This window comes from Notechis scutatus, chromosome 3, assembly GCF_049901735.1.
Source record: "Notechis scutatus isolate UNSWTSFEM ecotype Mainland chromosome 3, rNotScu1.2, whole genome shotgun sequence".
NCBI classification, from domain to species: domain Eukaryota; kingdom Metazoa; phylum Chordata; class Lepidosauria; order Squamata; family Elapidae; genus Notechis; species Notechis scutatus.
Genome location: NC_142011.1, coordinates 51747278 through 51760556, shown reverse-complemented (window position 1 = coordinate 51760556; position 13279 = coordinate 51747278). Strand labels below are relative to the sequence as shown.

Genomic DNA, 13279 nt, shown 5'->3' with positions numbered 1-13279 from the left:
GCCCCAGCCGGATACCTCAGCGGAGCTCGGGCGGTGCGAGCCTCGCTTCCTTGGGAGCTGGGAGAAGGCTGGCTGCTCCTTTCGGCTTCACGGGATTCGCTTCCACGGTGCGCAAAGTGCCTCAGCCGCAGGCAGCCGCAGTGCTTCCCAATTACTATTTGCCGGCGTATAAGACGACCCGGCATATAAGACGACCCCCCCCCAATTGGAGGCATGTTTTTCAGGGCAAAAAAGTCGTCTTATACGCCGGCAAATACGGTACTAATTTCAGAAAAATGTAGAACATGCATTCAGTTTTCTGAGAAATCCTCAGCTACATACAGTATGTCAGAAGTACAATTTATTATTCAGGACACAAGCTTCCCCTCAATCCCAAGTTTCAAATTATGCTTTCCATTTACTTGCACCAAATGCTCAATTTAGTTTGTAATCAGCATAAGGCTTGTCTTTGATGGAAATCATCTACTGATTTTTTTAAAAAACAATTTTATTTGGAATAGTTTACCCTCTAGTACAAAGTATAGCTGCAATAAATTATAAGTTTCTTGAGGATATTTATACCAATAACTTGTATGAAGTGGAGGAATATCCAAGAAAAGGTTTAGAGACGTCTGCAGCAGCTGTTGTTGCAAACTATCTGAAGTCATTTATAGTTCAAGAACTATAGATATTGTGAATCCTTAATTAGAAAATTTAAGATTAAAATTTAATTTTAATGTTCCTTTTTTAACTGCAAATTTCAGATGACAGAGCAAAGAAAACGGAGGCAACGAATGGGTTTTGTGGATGCTCAGAACACAGTGCATCACTGAGACAGCGGAATCCAAGTCTTCAAACAGAAACTGTAGTATATAGCTATGCAGGCACGTCTTGAAGAGGTTATTGGTACTAAGTTCCTTGCAAAGTTTTTACTGACAAGGAACATTGGTCCAGGCCGTGACAGTTCGTAAAACCTCAGCACTTCCTTTTATCTCAAGCAGGACTGATTGAAGGCATTTAATTCAGCAAGAAATTGAAGCCATGACTAATTGTTTTTTTTTTCATAGGCATTCAGTTTGCCATACCTTTGAACTGTATTATAACTCTTCCTTCTTCTTTTTCCTTCATGCACTACATTTGGACGGCTACATAGCCAGGTGCAAATAGAATTGACAGTTGTCAGCGAGTAGTCGCTTGCTACCCTTTTAACTTATTCAAAGATATATGGAAAGTCACTAAAAAAGGATTTCCCTTTGCAAGTGTTTCATGTTAAACCTTTTGAAGACATGAACATTTTGTCTCTCGAATCACATCTCAACCAAGAAAAAATTGCAAGAAAATATTCTATTAAGTTAATAGTTCAAGCAATCATATAATTCATGAAATGGCTTTTTTCTTCAATTGATAAAGACTGGACAATAATGAAAGATTGCACGTCCATGCTGGAGTAAGAATGTGCAGTTTGTGCCTTGCTCTCTTAATAGAATAGTATAAAATACTTTTAGAATTCATCATGCTTCCCGGCACTAAGAGTTTGTGGGAAAATATTTTAACTGTCATGGGTGTCAGAAATGTAAGTCATAATTAGTCTGCATCAGTGACAGAATGGAGCTGCAGAAAAAGTGGGAGGACTACAAGTATAAAAGTTCTGAAATATGAACTTAGATGTTCCTTGACAGAATTAATTTGCTCCTATGAATTTAGAACACTTGTATAAGAAAAAGCCTCTGTAAAATCTACTTCTGCTAGCTGCTGTCAAATGTAAGCAAAAGACAGAAAACAGGTGTGTATATTAAGTGTGACCAGTTGTTTCACTAGCACTAGTCTACGGGGGAGACTAGAAACAATCAAGGAGTCTGTTTCATTCACATTTGGAACAAAGCAGAGTGTTCTTCAAATATACAGACTGCTGTGCAGATTTAATAAGAAAAGATTTTACTAATCATAAACCCAGCTTTGTAATTTATCTTCATCTGCTTTGTTTCTCAGTTTAAAATGTTAATATGTGAACCTTCTGAAATTTAAAACACAAAATCAGTATAATAAATGGAAAGCAGATGAATCAGCAGCCTCTTGATAATGTTGGTAACTTCATAAAATGACAAATCTTGACTAATTTTCTAAATAAATGTTAAGTTAGTCTGCTAAGGCCAAAGTTGGAAAGTATTCCAGAAGTCATTTATTCTAATCCTCTGCTCAATACATAGCAGAAGGGATAGTTCTGTGTGAGTGGTGGACAAGCACGTGTGCGCACAGCTCCATTTTCTCGAGTGGTGGGCATGGTGCCCGCCGCTTGTGCAGGTAGGGATGGGCTTGTGCCCACCTCTTCTGCAGCCCAGTTCTGAACAGCTCAAGGCCTGGTAATGGGCTGTGGCCTGGGGATCCCTGGTACATAGGCTATAAACGCTTTCCCTCCATGGAAGCCTCTCTTCCTGGTTCTATGGACTATGGCCACAGTGACTTGGGAACCACAAGATCTGTGCTGATACATGTTTTAGCAAGCATGCTATTTTCTTAGGATGCTAACATGTCCCACTGGTCTTTGCCATTATTTCCTGGCCACTGAGAATGGACTTTATCTACACTGCAGCAAAAAAAAAAACCTTTGGAGCTGCCCATGTATTTGGAACTACTTTGCTATCTCATTGATTTCACAAGCAGCAGTCATAGAATAGAAATTTGTCCTCTCAGTATTAAATTTTGCACAACATATGGTAAGCTTTCCCCCCCAGAATAAATGCTGCCTTTCCAGTAAAAAATGCACAAGATAATTAACAGTAAGAAGCCACACATCTCTTTCACAGAATCCCAATATTAGATATTTTTTGTTTGTTTTGACATGAACTACAGTTCTGTTAGGCTCCAACACATCAATTGCAAGATGACATTCACTAGTGAAGATAGGTAAACACCCACAGCATATAACCATATCATTTTCTGTTCTTCAGATGGACTTCCTAAGTCTTCATAAACCAATGTACTCAAATGGAGCTAGTGTATCTCATTTCGGAATAGCTTTCCATTGTCCTTTGCTGGTAATGAGGTTTAGCTGTACTGGCAAAAGCAGTGCTTTATGAAACCAGTTACAGACTGAGTTATTATTTGGAATCTTCTTTATGACGCTTGGCAGAGAATTTTTCACGTAACCTTTTCAATTTTCCAAGCTTTCCTTCTTCCAGCTGCTTCAGTTGTTCTGCAAACAGTAGTAGTTGAATAAATTAAGACAGAATACTTTCTAAAAAATTAAGTTTTATATTTCTGCCTACTGTTTTAAGAGTGCTTTACAAAATATAGGTGACTAATATATTTCTTCCAGTATACAACCGGAAGTCACAATAGATTTTACCTCCCTAATCCACATGCCTTTGCAGTCCATGCAGCTGAATACTCACAATCACAAGAAATAATTCTGTTTTAAGCTACACCTTCAAAACCCTACAATGCAAAGCATTAGTTTCCATATAAATTTCTGCTTCATTGCCTCAGGCAATATATTTTCTTTATTCAATACAGCAATTCTAGAGTCAGGAAAAAGTAATGTTTTCTATATGTATTGAACAAACGCCTGCAATTTAGCTCCATGCCACTCCAAAGACATTTTAAATGTGTTCTATTGAGTGTATAAACATATACAAAAATTAAATAATTACAATAGAAAATTATTGAATGATAATAACTTTTAGCCTTAGCTTCTTTATAGTGTACCCTATACAGAGGAGGCATTATACATTTAGATCTATTCCTCCCATCTTTTTGATCCAAAGAAGAAGAAAATGGACAAAAGATACGGAATTCCTGTTACAATTCTTATATTACATGTTAGTTTTTGGCTGATCCTCAGCACCACACGCAAGTAGTCCTTGACTTACAACCGTTCAAGGATTATTTGAAGTATAACGGCCCTGATAAAAATGATTTACTGTCAGTCCTTGCACTATAACTGTTAATCAAAATTCAGGTGCTTGGCAACTGGCATGTATTTATGACAATGGCAGCTCCTGGGGTCATATGAGCACTATTTTGCGATCTTCCCAGACAGTTTCCGACAAGCAAAATCAATAGGAGAAGCCAGATTTGCTTTATAACTGGGTCATTCACTGCAGGGATTTGCTTAGCAACCATGGCAAAAAAGATAGTAAAATAAGGCATGACTCACTTAAGACCTTTGCTTATCAATGGAAATTCTGGTCCCAATTGTGGTTGTAAACTGAGGACTACCTGTGCCCCTATTTCTTTCTTTGGACTTCTCAAATACAGCAGTGAAATATTGAAACAGTTGTATGGAATGATATGTCATATCCACTGAATTCCAAGAGTCATGTAACATTAAATGGAAGAAATATGAAAATGGCAAGTGGGGCTATGGGAAATGGCTTGCGCCATTAAACCTAAAATAGCCTAGAGGATTACATTCTTGTGTGGAATGATTCATGCATTAAAAAAAACTTGATATAACTACTCTTTAAATCATTAACAGCTTCTTTCAATTAAAAATGGATTGTATATCATTTTATACCAACATGCAACTTACAGCCACTAAGATACAAATCTCAATGAGGGGCACTGAACCAGTCCTTTACAAGTGTTTTTAGAATATATTTGAATTCATAGCAAAGCTATTGACAAGAAAGAAGGAATTAGTGGCAGCAAATTCTTGTGTGTAAAAGAGCCCAGAGGAAGAAAGAAAAAAATGTACAAAAATTGTACATAAATCTAGTGTACAAATGACACTAGACTTATGCCAATAAATGTTGCTATCCCCACGAACAGACTCCAAGCAGTTACTACAGTTTAAATACCTGTTGCAAGGACCAACTTGCATTCCTCCACTGGCACTCCAGAGAAGTTTGTATCTCTCAGACGTGGATACTATTCCAAAAAGAAAAAAAATAGACATATAAATATACACCTCCCCTTCTCTGATAGAGAAAAAGAAGTGCTTTTGACAAGGTAATGAAGTAAATGGCAGGTAATGAAATTAATACTAGAGCAGAGGTCTTCAAACTTGACAACTTTAAGACTTGTGGACTTCAACTCCAGAATTCCTCCAGTCATGTTAGCTCGGAATTCTGGGAGTTGAAGTCCACAAGTCTTAAACTTGCCAAGTTTGAAGATCCTTGTACTAGAGTATTGTTATGGTAATTAACAGACTTTGTGCATATTTGGCTATATAAATGCATACATTTCAGACTTATTTTCAAAGTTTATACAAAATTTTAGAAGAACAGCATTGTCTTTTTCCTGAACTAAGATTATGAACAGATCTAAACAGTATGCCTAGAATCGGAATTAGAAAACTATAAAGAGAGCAGTCACCACATAATTATATTTACCACAATGGCAGAACTCACCTTATTTCTATAATAGTTAGTATGAATTTTGGCTAAACTTTCAAAAATTTCATCGCAAGTCACTGGATCGGCAATCTGCAAGAATAGATTATAATAAAAAAGGAATTAAAAACTTACATTATTTACAACAATAATTAAAAACAGATCATACGTTCTTAATGTTCAGAAGATAGCAATAGCACTTAGACTTATATACTGCTTTATAGTGCTTTACAGCCCTCTCAAAGTGGTTTACAGGGTCAGCATATTGCCCCCAACAATCTGGGTTCAATTATAACTGCCATACCTATTCAGTTATCAAATTAAAGTTTCCTAAAATAGATTTAACATGGACCCTGTGTAAATTCCACTTTTTGTCAATCTTGACTTTTTGTCAAATTGAAGTATATAATCCATAGAAAGAGTACATATGTGATTGAGTAAACAGCCCTAAAATATGCCCACATAGTGAACCAAGTACTGGATCCAGGTCCCTTCATTTTCCTAACCTATTTTGGCTTTAAAATATGAGAGTGATACATTTTGCAACACTATGATGCCAAGATGCCACCTCTATTCTCCATGGTATTGAGGTGCTAGTAGTTCTCAGGGCAATGGATACAACCTTCCTGTCAGCTGGTGCTCCATTCAAAATCCAAGAAAGAAATACTTAGACTCCTTTAATCAGAGAAAAGATATCTTTTACTGGAAATCAAGTGGTAGCAACAAAAGAATTCTGAATCTGAGAAAATGGGTGCGTAAATCACATATACAAAGTAATGGCAACGTTCCCACCCCCAATAGTTCAATTGGCTCATCCAATTAAAAGTTGTGTATATCATCATGTGGGCATCTCCAGGTGGTGATGAGGCTTCTGTCTGTTGATCTTGACATAGTTTGATAAAGGGTTGCAGCTGCGCATAGCATAGGATAGAAACCTAAGCAAGAATGTACCCCGCCCCCAGCTTATACAGTTCTGTTTTGTAATACCTCCAGCTCACTTCCCATAACCATTCCCCACTCCTCCCCCCCTTACTTATGACAGCCGAAAGATGCAAAACAAAGGGAGAAAATCTTGAAGGCTGACACTCCCTGCCTCTGAGCAAGGAGAACTTTTCTCAACATTTACATATGTTTTGGCTTTATTACAATACTAAAGATATGGGGGGGGGGCTCTTCCATCCAGATTGTTGGGGGTGGGGGCAATATGGTGACTCTGTAAACCGCTTAGAGGGCTGTAAAGCGGTTTATAAGTCTTAAGTGCTATTGCTACTCAAGAAAATGCTTCCACGAAGTTTTTTTTTTAAAAGGAATCCTGAAGCATCGTGCAAACTGGAGATCCACAGGTCCGCCCAGATCCCAGGACTGAAAATCACGCAGAGGCTTCGTGCCTGCTTGACTTTGAATCGCTTGATGCCCATTCATAAAACCGGGAAGGCGGCCGGCGGAAAAAGGGCAAGTCCTGAACTTTTTACATCCACCTATCGTGCCGGGGCCCCGGTTCCGCACACGGTCATTTAACAACGCCAGAGCACAGTCCCTTCCTCGCTCTGGCCGGGACGAAGATAGGGTTATAAGTTAGGGTTAAAGGAAGAGGGTTAATGTAAACGACCTTGGCGCCGCCAATCGCCTAGCTCAGCCCTATACAGAGCAAGCCCCCTGATGCCGAGGCCCAACCTGGGTCCTACCTGAGTATTCTCTCCCTCACGGAAAGCTTGCATCACTTTCTGCCGCACCACGACTCCCAAATCACGCCCGCGCTTGGTCTCCTCCACGGGCCATTCCTCGCAGAGCTTCAAGAAGCGCCGATAGCGCGCCGACGCCATCTTGGCAGACGTTTACCCCGCGCTATTGGCAGCCGGCTCACATCTGGCCTAGACCGGGCTGGCTACGTCACTCAGTTTTGCCCCACGAAGCTGGCAGGGTGTATTACGTGAACGGGAGAACAGAAGATTGCGCCTGCGCAATGGGAGGCGGCCGCGATTGGCAATACCGAGGGATATGTAGTATATGTAATCACCGTGATCACAGTGGTAGAGTTACGGGAGAAAGGGAGACATGAAGAGATAAAATGAGAAATCCACTAGGGATTGCATAGATTGGAGTGGGGGCGGAGCCAATGGCTTTCAGCAGTGTTTCTCAGCGACTTTTAAGATATGTGGAGTTCAACTCCCAGAATTCCCCAGCCATCTTGAAGTTCAGAAACATTGCTTGTAACCCAGGACTTGTTACAGACAGTCCTCGACTTACGACCACAATTGAACCCAAAATTTCTGTTGTTAAGTGAGAAATTTGTTAAGTGAGTTTTGCCTCCCAGTAAAGCAGCCCCTGGCTTTCTATAACCACCAAATACTTCACCAACTCATGACGTTAATCTTAACAAACTCGGGTCTTCAAAGTTTCCCCCTTTTTTATTTTTAAGAACAGGAAAAAAAATGCAAATTACCCTAGCCTTTGAGGAAAAACATCCCAAATCCTCTTTGGAGGCCTTGAAAACATGAAATCTGCATTCCTCCAGAACAGTGCTCGAGACATTAGCTGATTCACCTCACAGATCTACAATGAGGACATTGAGATGTCATTCAGACTGGAGAAATGTGACCGATGGTAGTCAAAAGAGGGAAGACTGGTGGGGTGGAATTACCAGCAAGCCACATAGCAGACCTATAGACCAACTACAAATAGCCAGGTATTCCATAGTCATGTGGGAACCACAATCAGGAGACGGAAACATCCAAGTATCACCAAAAGTTAAGATAGGCCCTGAAGAGCAAGCTCAATGGGAAGAACAAGATCCATGCCATCAATATGTATGCTCTGCCAATGTGAAAACTTGAAGCTCCTCAAAATGTATTCCAAGTCCCAACACCCAGAGATTGCACATTTGGAAAGAGGGCAAGTAGGGTGCAGTGAGGGTCAAAGCTACTATCATGGGTGAAACCCAGAACCTCCAGGAGCACATCAGTAAAATGGTAATCGAAGAGCTGTTGAGAGAATACCTGAAGCAGCAGCAAACAAAGGTGGAAGACCAAGCAGAGAAAGTGCCATGGCAAAACAAGACCCTGCATGGGATGTACTAGTGACACATAGCTGAGTGGCAGATATTGGGGAATTCTACCTGTGGCTAGAAAGGGCTGGAGTAAAACAACACTGAAGCACTGATCATAGCAGCACAAGAATAGGCACCAAGCACTAGATTCACAACAGCAGAGGTCTACCATACTAGACAGTACAAAGGTACAGATGTCAGAGACAGTTCAATACATGATATAAGATGCAGGCAAGAATAGCATAGCCAAGTAGCTAGCACCATGTATAGAAACATCTGCACAATATATGGGCTAAACTCTCCCAAATCCTGATGAGAAATTCCATAGAAGATGGTGAAGAATAGCTAAGATCATGTAGGATTTCTAGATCTAAATGGGCAGGCAAGTAATGGCCAACCAACCAGCTATCGTAGTAAGTGAGGGCCAGAGGGCAATGATAATAGATGTAATGGTGCCAAATGACAACATCAACATGAGAAGGATTATGAGAAATTGGAGAAATACCAGAAGCTCAAAGGAGGAGAGATTGTGGAAAATAAAGGACAAAATGGTCCCAATGGTGATAGGAGTACTTGACCCCCTATGACTATGATCCCCTAGGTTGGAGTCCAACAGATCCCAAGTGCTCTTCAGAGCTCTCTGTCCAGAAGAGTGCAGTGCTAGGAACTGCTGAAATACTGTGTAGCATTCTCAAACTTCCAGGCCACTGGTGGAGGATAGATAGATGATAGATGGATGGATAGATAGATGATAAATAGATAGATAGATAGATAGATGATAGATAGATAGATAGATAGATAGATAGATGATAGATAGATAGATAGATGATAGATAGATAGATAGATAGATAGATAGATAGATAGATAGATAGATAGATAGATAGATAGATAGATAGATGATAGATAGATAGATACACAGAGACACACACACACAGAGAACAGTTCTGCGATGGAAACTTTATTCTAATATTTTTCAAGCAAGGTAAACATGATTTTGGCAGCCAAGAGAAGGTAGCAAACTTAATGTACTATTGTGGTAGAGCTAATCCCATTCTTCATAGATACACTCCCATTTCTTTTTTCTTTCCTGGAAAACTTAGTCCTTATATGGGGTGGATACCACTGCTTTATTGATATGTTGAGACTGCTGTTCTTGATTTGTTGGGGAATATGCAGCCTAAACATCTGTCTGACTGTGGGAACAACCATAATAACAGTACCAATAGCAAAAGGTGCCTTGGGTGCAATCCCAAAACACCGGTAACCCCACTTGAACACTATTGGCATTGACAAAATCACCACCAGTCAGTTGCAAAAGGTTTACATTTACTTGGAATAGTAAATGGGGATAATACCTTTAAAATAATCAAACAGCAACTTCTGCCTAGGCTAAATCTTGAGAAGGACTCGGTAGGTGAATAAAAATGGCTAATCCAATCTAAACATCTGACTGACTCTGTAACAAACCAATTGAAGCAATATAAATTCAATAGTTGGTTTCAAATGGATTAACTAAAGCATGGCCCTGCCATTCAAGGTTGGTGAATGGAGGGCTAACTTTCTCCTTAAAATATGTGCAAATTTATTTTCCTGGGGAGCAAAACAAAAAAAAATGTTCTGCTGCCAAGTTGCTTCAATGGATGTCTCATCTTTAATGGGGCAGAGTGGGCTAAGCTGGGGAAAGGACAGAGGTATGTGTGGATCTGTGCTAAAAATGAGCAAAATTGAAGAATTGTGAGAAATCTGAAGAAAACTCAGAATTTGTTGAAGTGTTAATGATGTACCATTTCTGCTTGCTCCCAGTGATGTATTTACAAAGGAACAGAATCTTTCATAGGTATGGGCACCCTTGAAACATCTCATTGCTGTGAGCAGGAGGCCGATGCATAACACCATTTATGTCATTCTATTTATGGTGACTTCGCTGGCAGATGCTTGATATATAGTTAGGCAGATGCTTTTTCATAAGACACATCATAATTTCAGGCCACTATGTTCTCTAGTATAATTCCCCAATGCTCAGACTTGACCAGTAACTCTGAAAGACCCAATTTAAGAGGAAAGAAAGGTTTGCTGGATGTAATTTTAGAACTGCAATATTTTTATTCAACGCTTATTAATTTAAGCATTTATCTGGTTATAATACTCATTAAATTGACCCAGGAGATTTAGGGTGTATCTGGGTTGTTCTATTCTATGCATATTTACTCAGACAAAAAGAGGAGTTTAATGCCATTTCCCTAAAATTTCTTAGAGTAACTAAGAGTTACTCTAAGTTTAGCTTTTACAGCCTTGATGTTTTTATAGCACAGTTATCTACAATTCTGTGCTGTAATAAATCCCATTGAATTTTATATGGTATCCTCCCCGGAAGTAGGATACAATTGCAACTTTTATTTGTACATTCACTTAAATGTTGAAGGATGTTCCATCAAATATATATCAATATGCTTAATTCAGAAGAACTAGCTCAATATTTTATAGTCTGCATTAGCAGTTTTAACAGTTATAATCTAGATTGTTGCAGAAAATGAACATATGCATAAATTGCTTTCTTAATGTCAAATATTTGACACAACGAGAGTTTGAGTTTGACAAGCAGCTCAAATGAAGACAAATCCTTTTGCACCCAGAGCCTATGACTGTCTATGTGGAATTGCTTTGGATTTTGCGATGTCAGTTTAATAGTTTTCAACATTGTGAATAATTTCTAGCAATTTCTTGAAGCTGGGCAGCAGGCTAAGTGGAGTATGTGCTTGGCTTAATGATTTAATCTGCCTGCCACACAATTTGTGGGTTACTCACAAGCCACATTAAAGAAACATCTAGATAGCAAAAAGATTTCCCCAGAGGTCTGGTATTTAGACTAGGAAAACATAATTTTACAGCAATTATGTAAATATTGACAGATCTGTGAGAAATAGCATAAGGAAATATAGACACAGTCAATATCTTGTAAGGCCCAAACAATTTATTTAGTTTCATATTCCATCTTGCCTCTGTATATTTCTAAATCTATATTTTGTATTTACAACACTCAACGGGTTTTCCATATGACATGGGAACAGTGTTCTTTATTTACCAGCAATATACTCCAAACTCCTGTAAACATTTTGTGAAGTTTGTTGTGATGGTTATCCAAATGCAAGAAAAATACATACATGCACAGAAATGTTGATATAAAATGTCTAGAAGGTTATTGGGCCCATAATGATATTGATACACCCATGTTTCAAGACTGTCTTAACTCCTCTGCAGTGTAACTCTGACCTGAAGTATCAAGGTATGAATCCCTTCATAACGGCTTTTTCCAGAGTTTGCGCCCTTTATGTAACAAGTCTCTTCTTATTTGTCTATCTATATCCATGATGGCGAACCTATGGCATGTGTGCCAGAAGTGGCACGCAGAGCCACTTCTGCCAGCACACGAGAGGTCTCCCGGAAGAGCCCCACTGCGCATGCACGCACACGCCGCCGCTTGACAGCTAATTGTTGGGTATCTGGCACGCATACGTGGGGGGCGTGGGAGACACACGCACATGTGCAGAGATGCGCAGCGCACATGGGGGTCTCACGCATGTGCAGAAATGTGGTGTGTGGGATATCACGTGTGCATGCGCAGACACATGGAATGCGGGGGGTCACGCACATGTGTGCAGAGATGCGCAGCACTCAGGGGGTCACGTGTGCGTGAGCAGGGGGCGTGGGGAGGCCAGCACCCATTGCCTTCTGGGTGCTGGCATGCAAGCGTTCTCACGTAAACGCACACGCAATTTTTGGCACAGGAGCCAAAAAAGGTTAATCACCACTGATCCATATCTTACATTGTTTCTCTGAGAATATCTGGTACCCTCTGCTTTTGATTGTGGCTCTGATTGTGCTTATCCTTTGGAAAATACTTTGGCACAGACACTAGCATGGAATACAAAGAAACAAGGAGTTAATTTAAACTTTTTTAAGTACTGCTGTTTAGTAGCTAAGCTTGTTCAAGAGTGATTGTCGTTCTTAACCCACCAAATTGGATGAATTAAGTTGAATTGTTTTAAGGACCTGCTAGCCTATCTTCATAGCTCTTTTTATGAGATTCATAGTTGCTTGGTCCTTGCTCACACTGCAAATCTGAATGGCTCTTCATTAAAAAAAGTTCCTAACTCTTCAAGTTCTTTTCAAGCATTCTTCTTTGCAAATGACATGAATAGGCAACAGTAAAATTAGAAAAGAAAATCGTCCAATGGTTCACAATTATGAGAACTTCTGCTCAATCCTTAGTGGCATATAGTATCATTTGAGCTTTCCTTAGCAAACTGCCATTTTTATTGCTGTAGTAGCTGGACGGCTTCCTACTGTTATAGCCTAATGTACAGATTCTGCTATTTCAAATCATGAGTCTTTATTTAATTCAGTAATTGTCATTCTCCCATCGATATACTCTGGAAAATTTTAATTAAGTTTTCTAGACCAAAAATATAACCGTTATCTGGTCCCTCATACCTTGAGTCTTTGCTAGTTGTGTGAGCAAAATCTATCATGCGAACATCAACTTTAGGATGGCTACTTCCATGTGAAGCAGAGCAGATTATGTTTTGATAATGTCCCTGAGGGTCATTGTCTGAAGGCATTGTTTTCTCCAGTCCTTCATAGTTTATGAGTAGTGAGCTAGAGAAGAACCGGTAAGAAAGTTGGTTTTTGATGACAGACAGCAGAGTATTCAGCTGAAACAAAATTGGTTCCACAAGGTCTGTTCTAAAATGATTCCCATTGTGAAGGAACTGGCAAAGGGCTTGCTTGAAGCCGTCTGGTGAAAGTTTTCGTCCGTAGTACTTATCCTTGCAAATATACTGGATGGTATTGGCCTGGTAAACCTTGAATTAAAAAATAACAATCAATTTTAGCCATCTGTTTTGGAGATTGTAATTTGTTA

At 39.5% G+C, this 13279-nt stretch overlaps 3 protein-coding genes across 4 annotated transcripts in view; 1 reads left to right on the top strand and 2 right to left on the bottom strand.

Moving 5' to 3' along the window:
- Positions 1-2142, top strand: part of ITPR3 (inositol 1,4,5-trisphosphate receptor type 3) — a 107858-nt gene extending 105716 nt beyond the window's left edge. Inside the window, exon 58 of the mRNA XM_026677810.2 lies at positions 744-2142. Within this exon, the coding sequence (XP_026533595.1) occupies positions 744-812 (69 nt within the window). The 3' untranslated portion in view covers positions 813-2142. The remainder of the gene's footprint in view (positions 1-743) is intronic.
- A 633-nt stretch (positions 2143-2775) lies between these two features.
- Positions 2776-7234, bottom strand: UQCC2 (ubiquinol-cytochrome c reductase complex assembly factor 2). Its single transcript, XM_026680394.2, has 4 exons — positions 6998-7234; positions 5331-5405; positions 4779-4848; positions 2776-3172 (listed from the first exon to the last, which is right to left on the bottom strand). The coding sequence occupies exons 1-4, from the start codon at positions 7133-7135 to the stop codon at positions 3078-3080; spliced, it is 378 nt and encodes a 125-aa protein (XP_026536179.1). The 5' UTR covers positions 7136-7234; the 3' UTR covers positions 2776-3077.
- A 4231-nt stretch (positions 7235-11465) lies between these two features.
- The window catches only part of IP6K3 (inositol hexakisphosphate kinase 3), a 38350-nt gene continuing 36536 nt past the window's right edge, over positions 11466-13279 (bottom strand). For both annotated transcript variants that reach the window (XM_026680393.2, XM_087959851.1), the window contains one exon: positions 11466-13220. In XM_026680393.2, coding sequence (XP_026536178.1) covers positions 12768-13220 — 453 coding nt within the window. In that variant the 3' untranslated portion in view covers positions 11466-12767. The remainder of the gene's footprint in view (positions 13221-13279) is intronic.

Coding starts and splice junctions, on each gene's coding strand:
- UQCC2 (XM_026680394.2), bottom strand. CDS start 7,135: ATGGCGTCGGCGCGCTATCGGCGCTTCTTGAAGCTCTGCGAGGAATGG. Junction 5,406..6,997: donor GTGAGGGAGAGAATACTCAG/GTAGGACCCAGG, acceptor CTATTCTTGCAG/ATTGCCGATCCAGTGACTTG. Junction 4,849..5,330: donor CTAACTATTATAGAAATAAG/GTGAGTTCTGCC, acceptor TTTTTGGAATAG/TATCCACGTCTGAGAGATAC.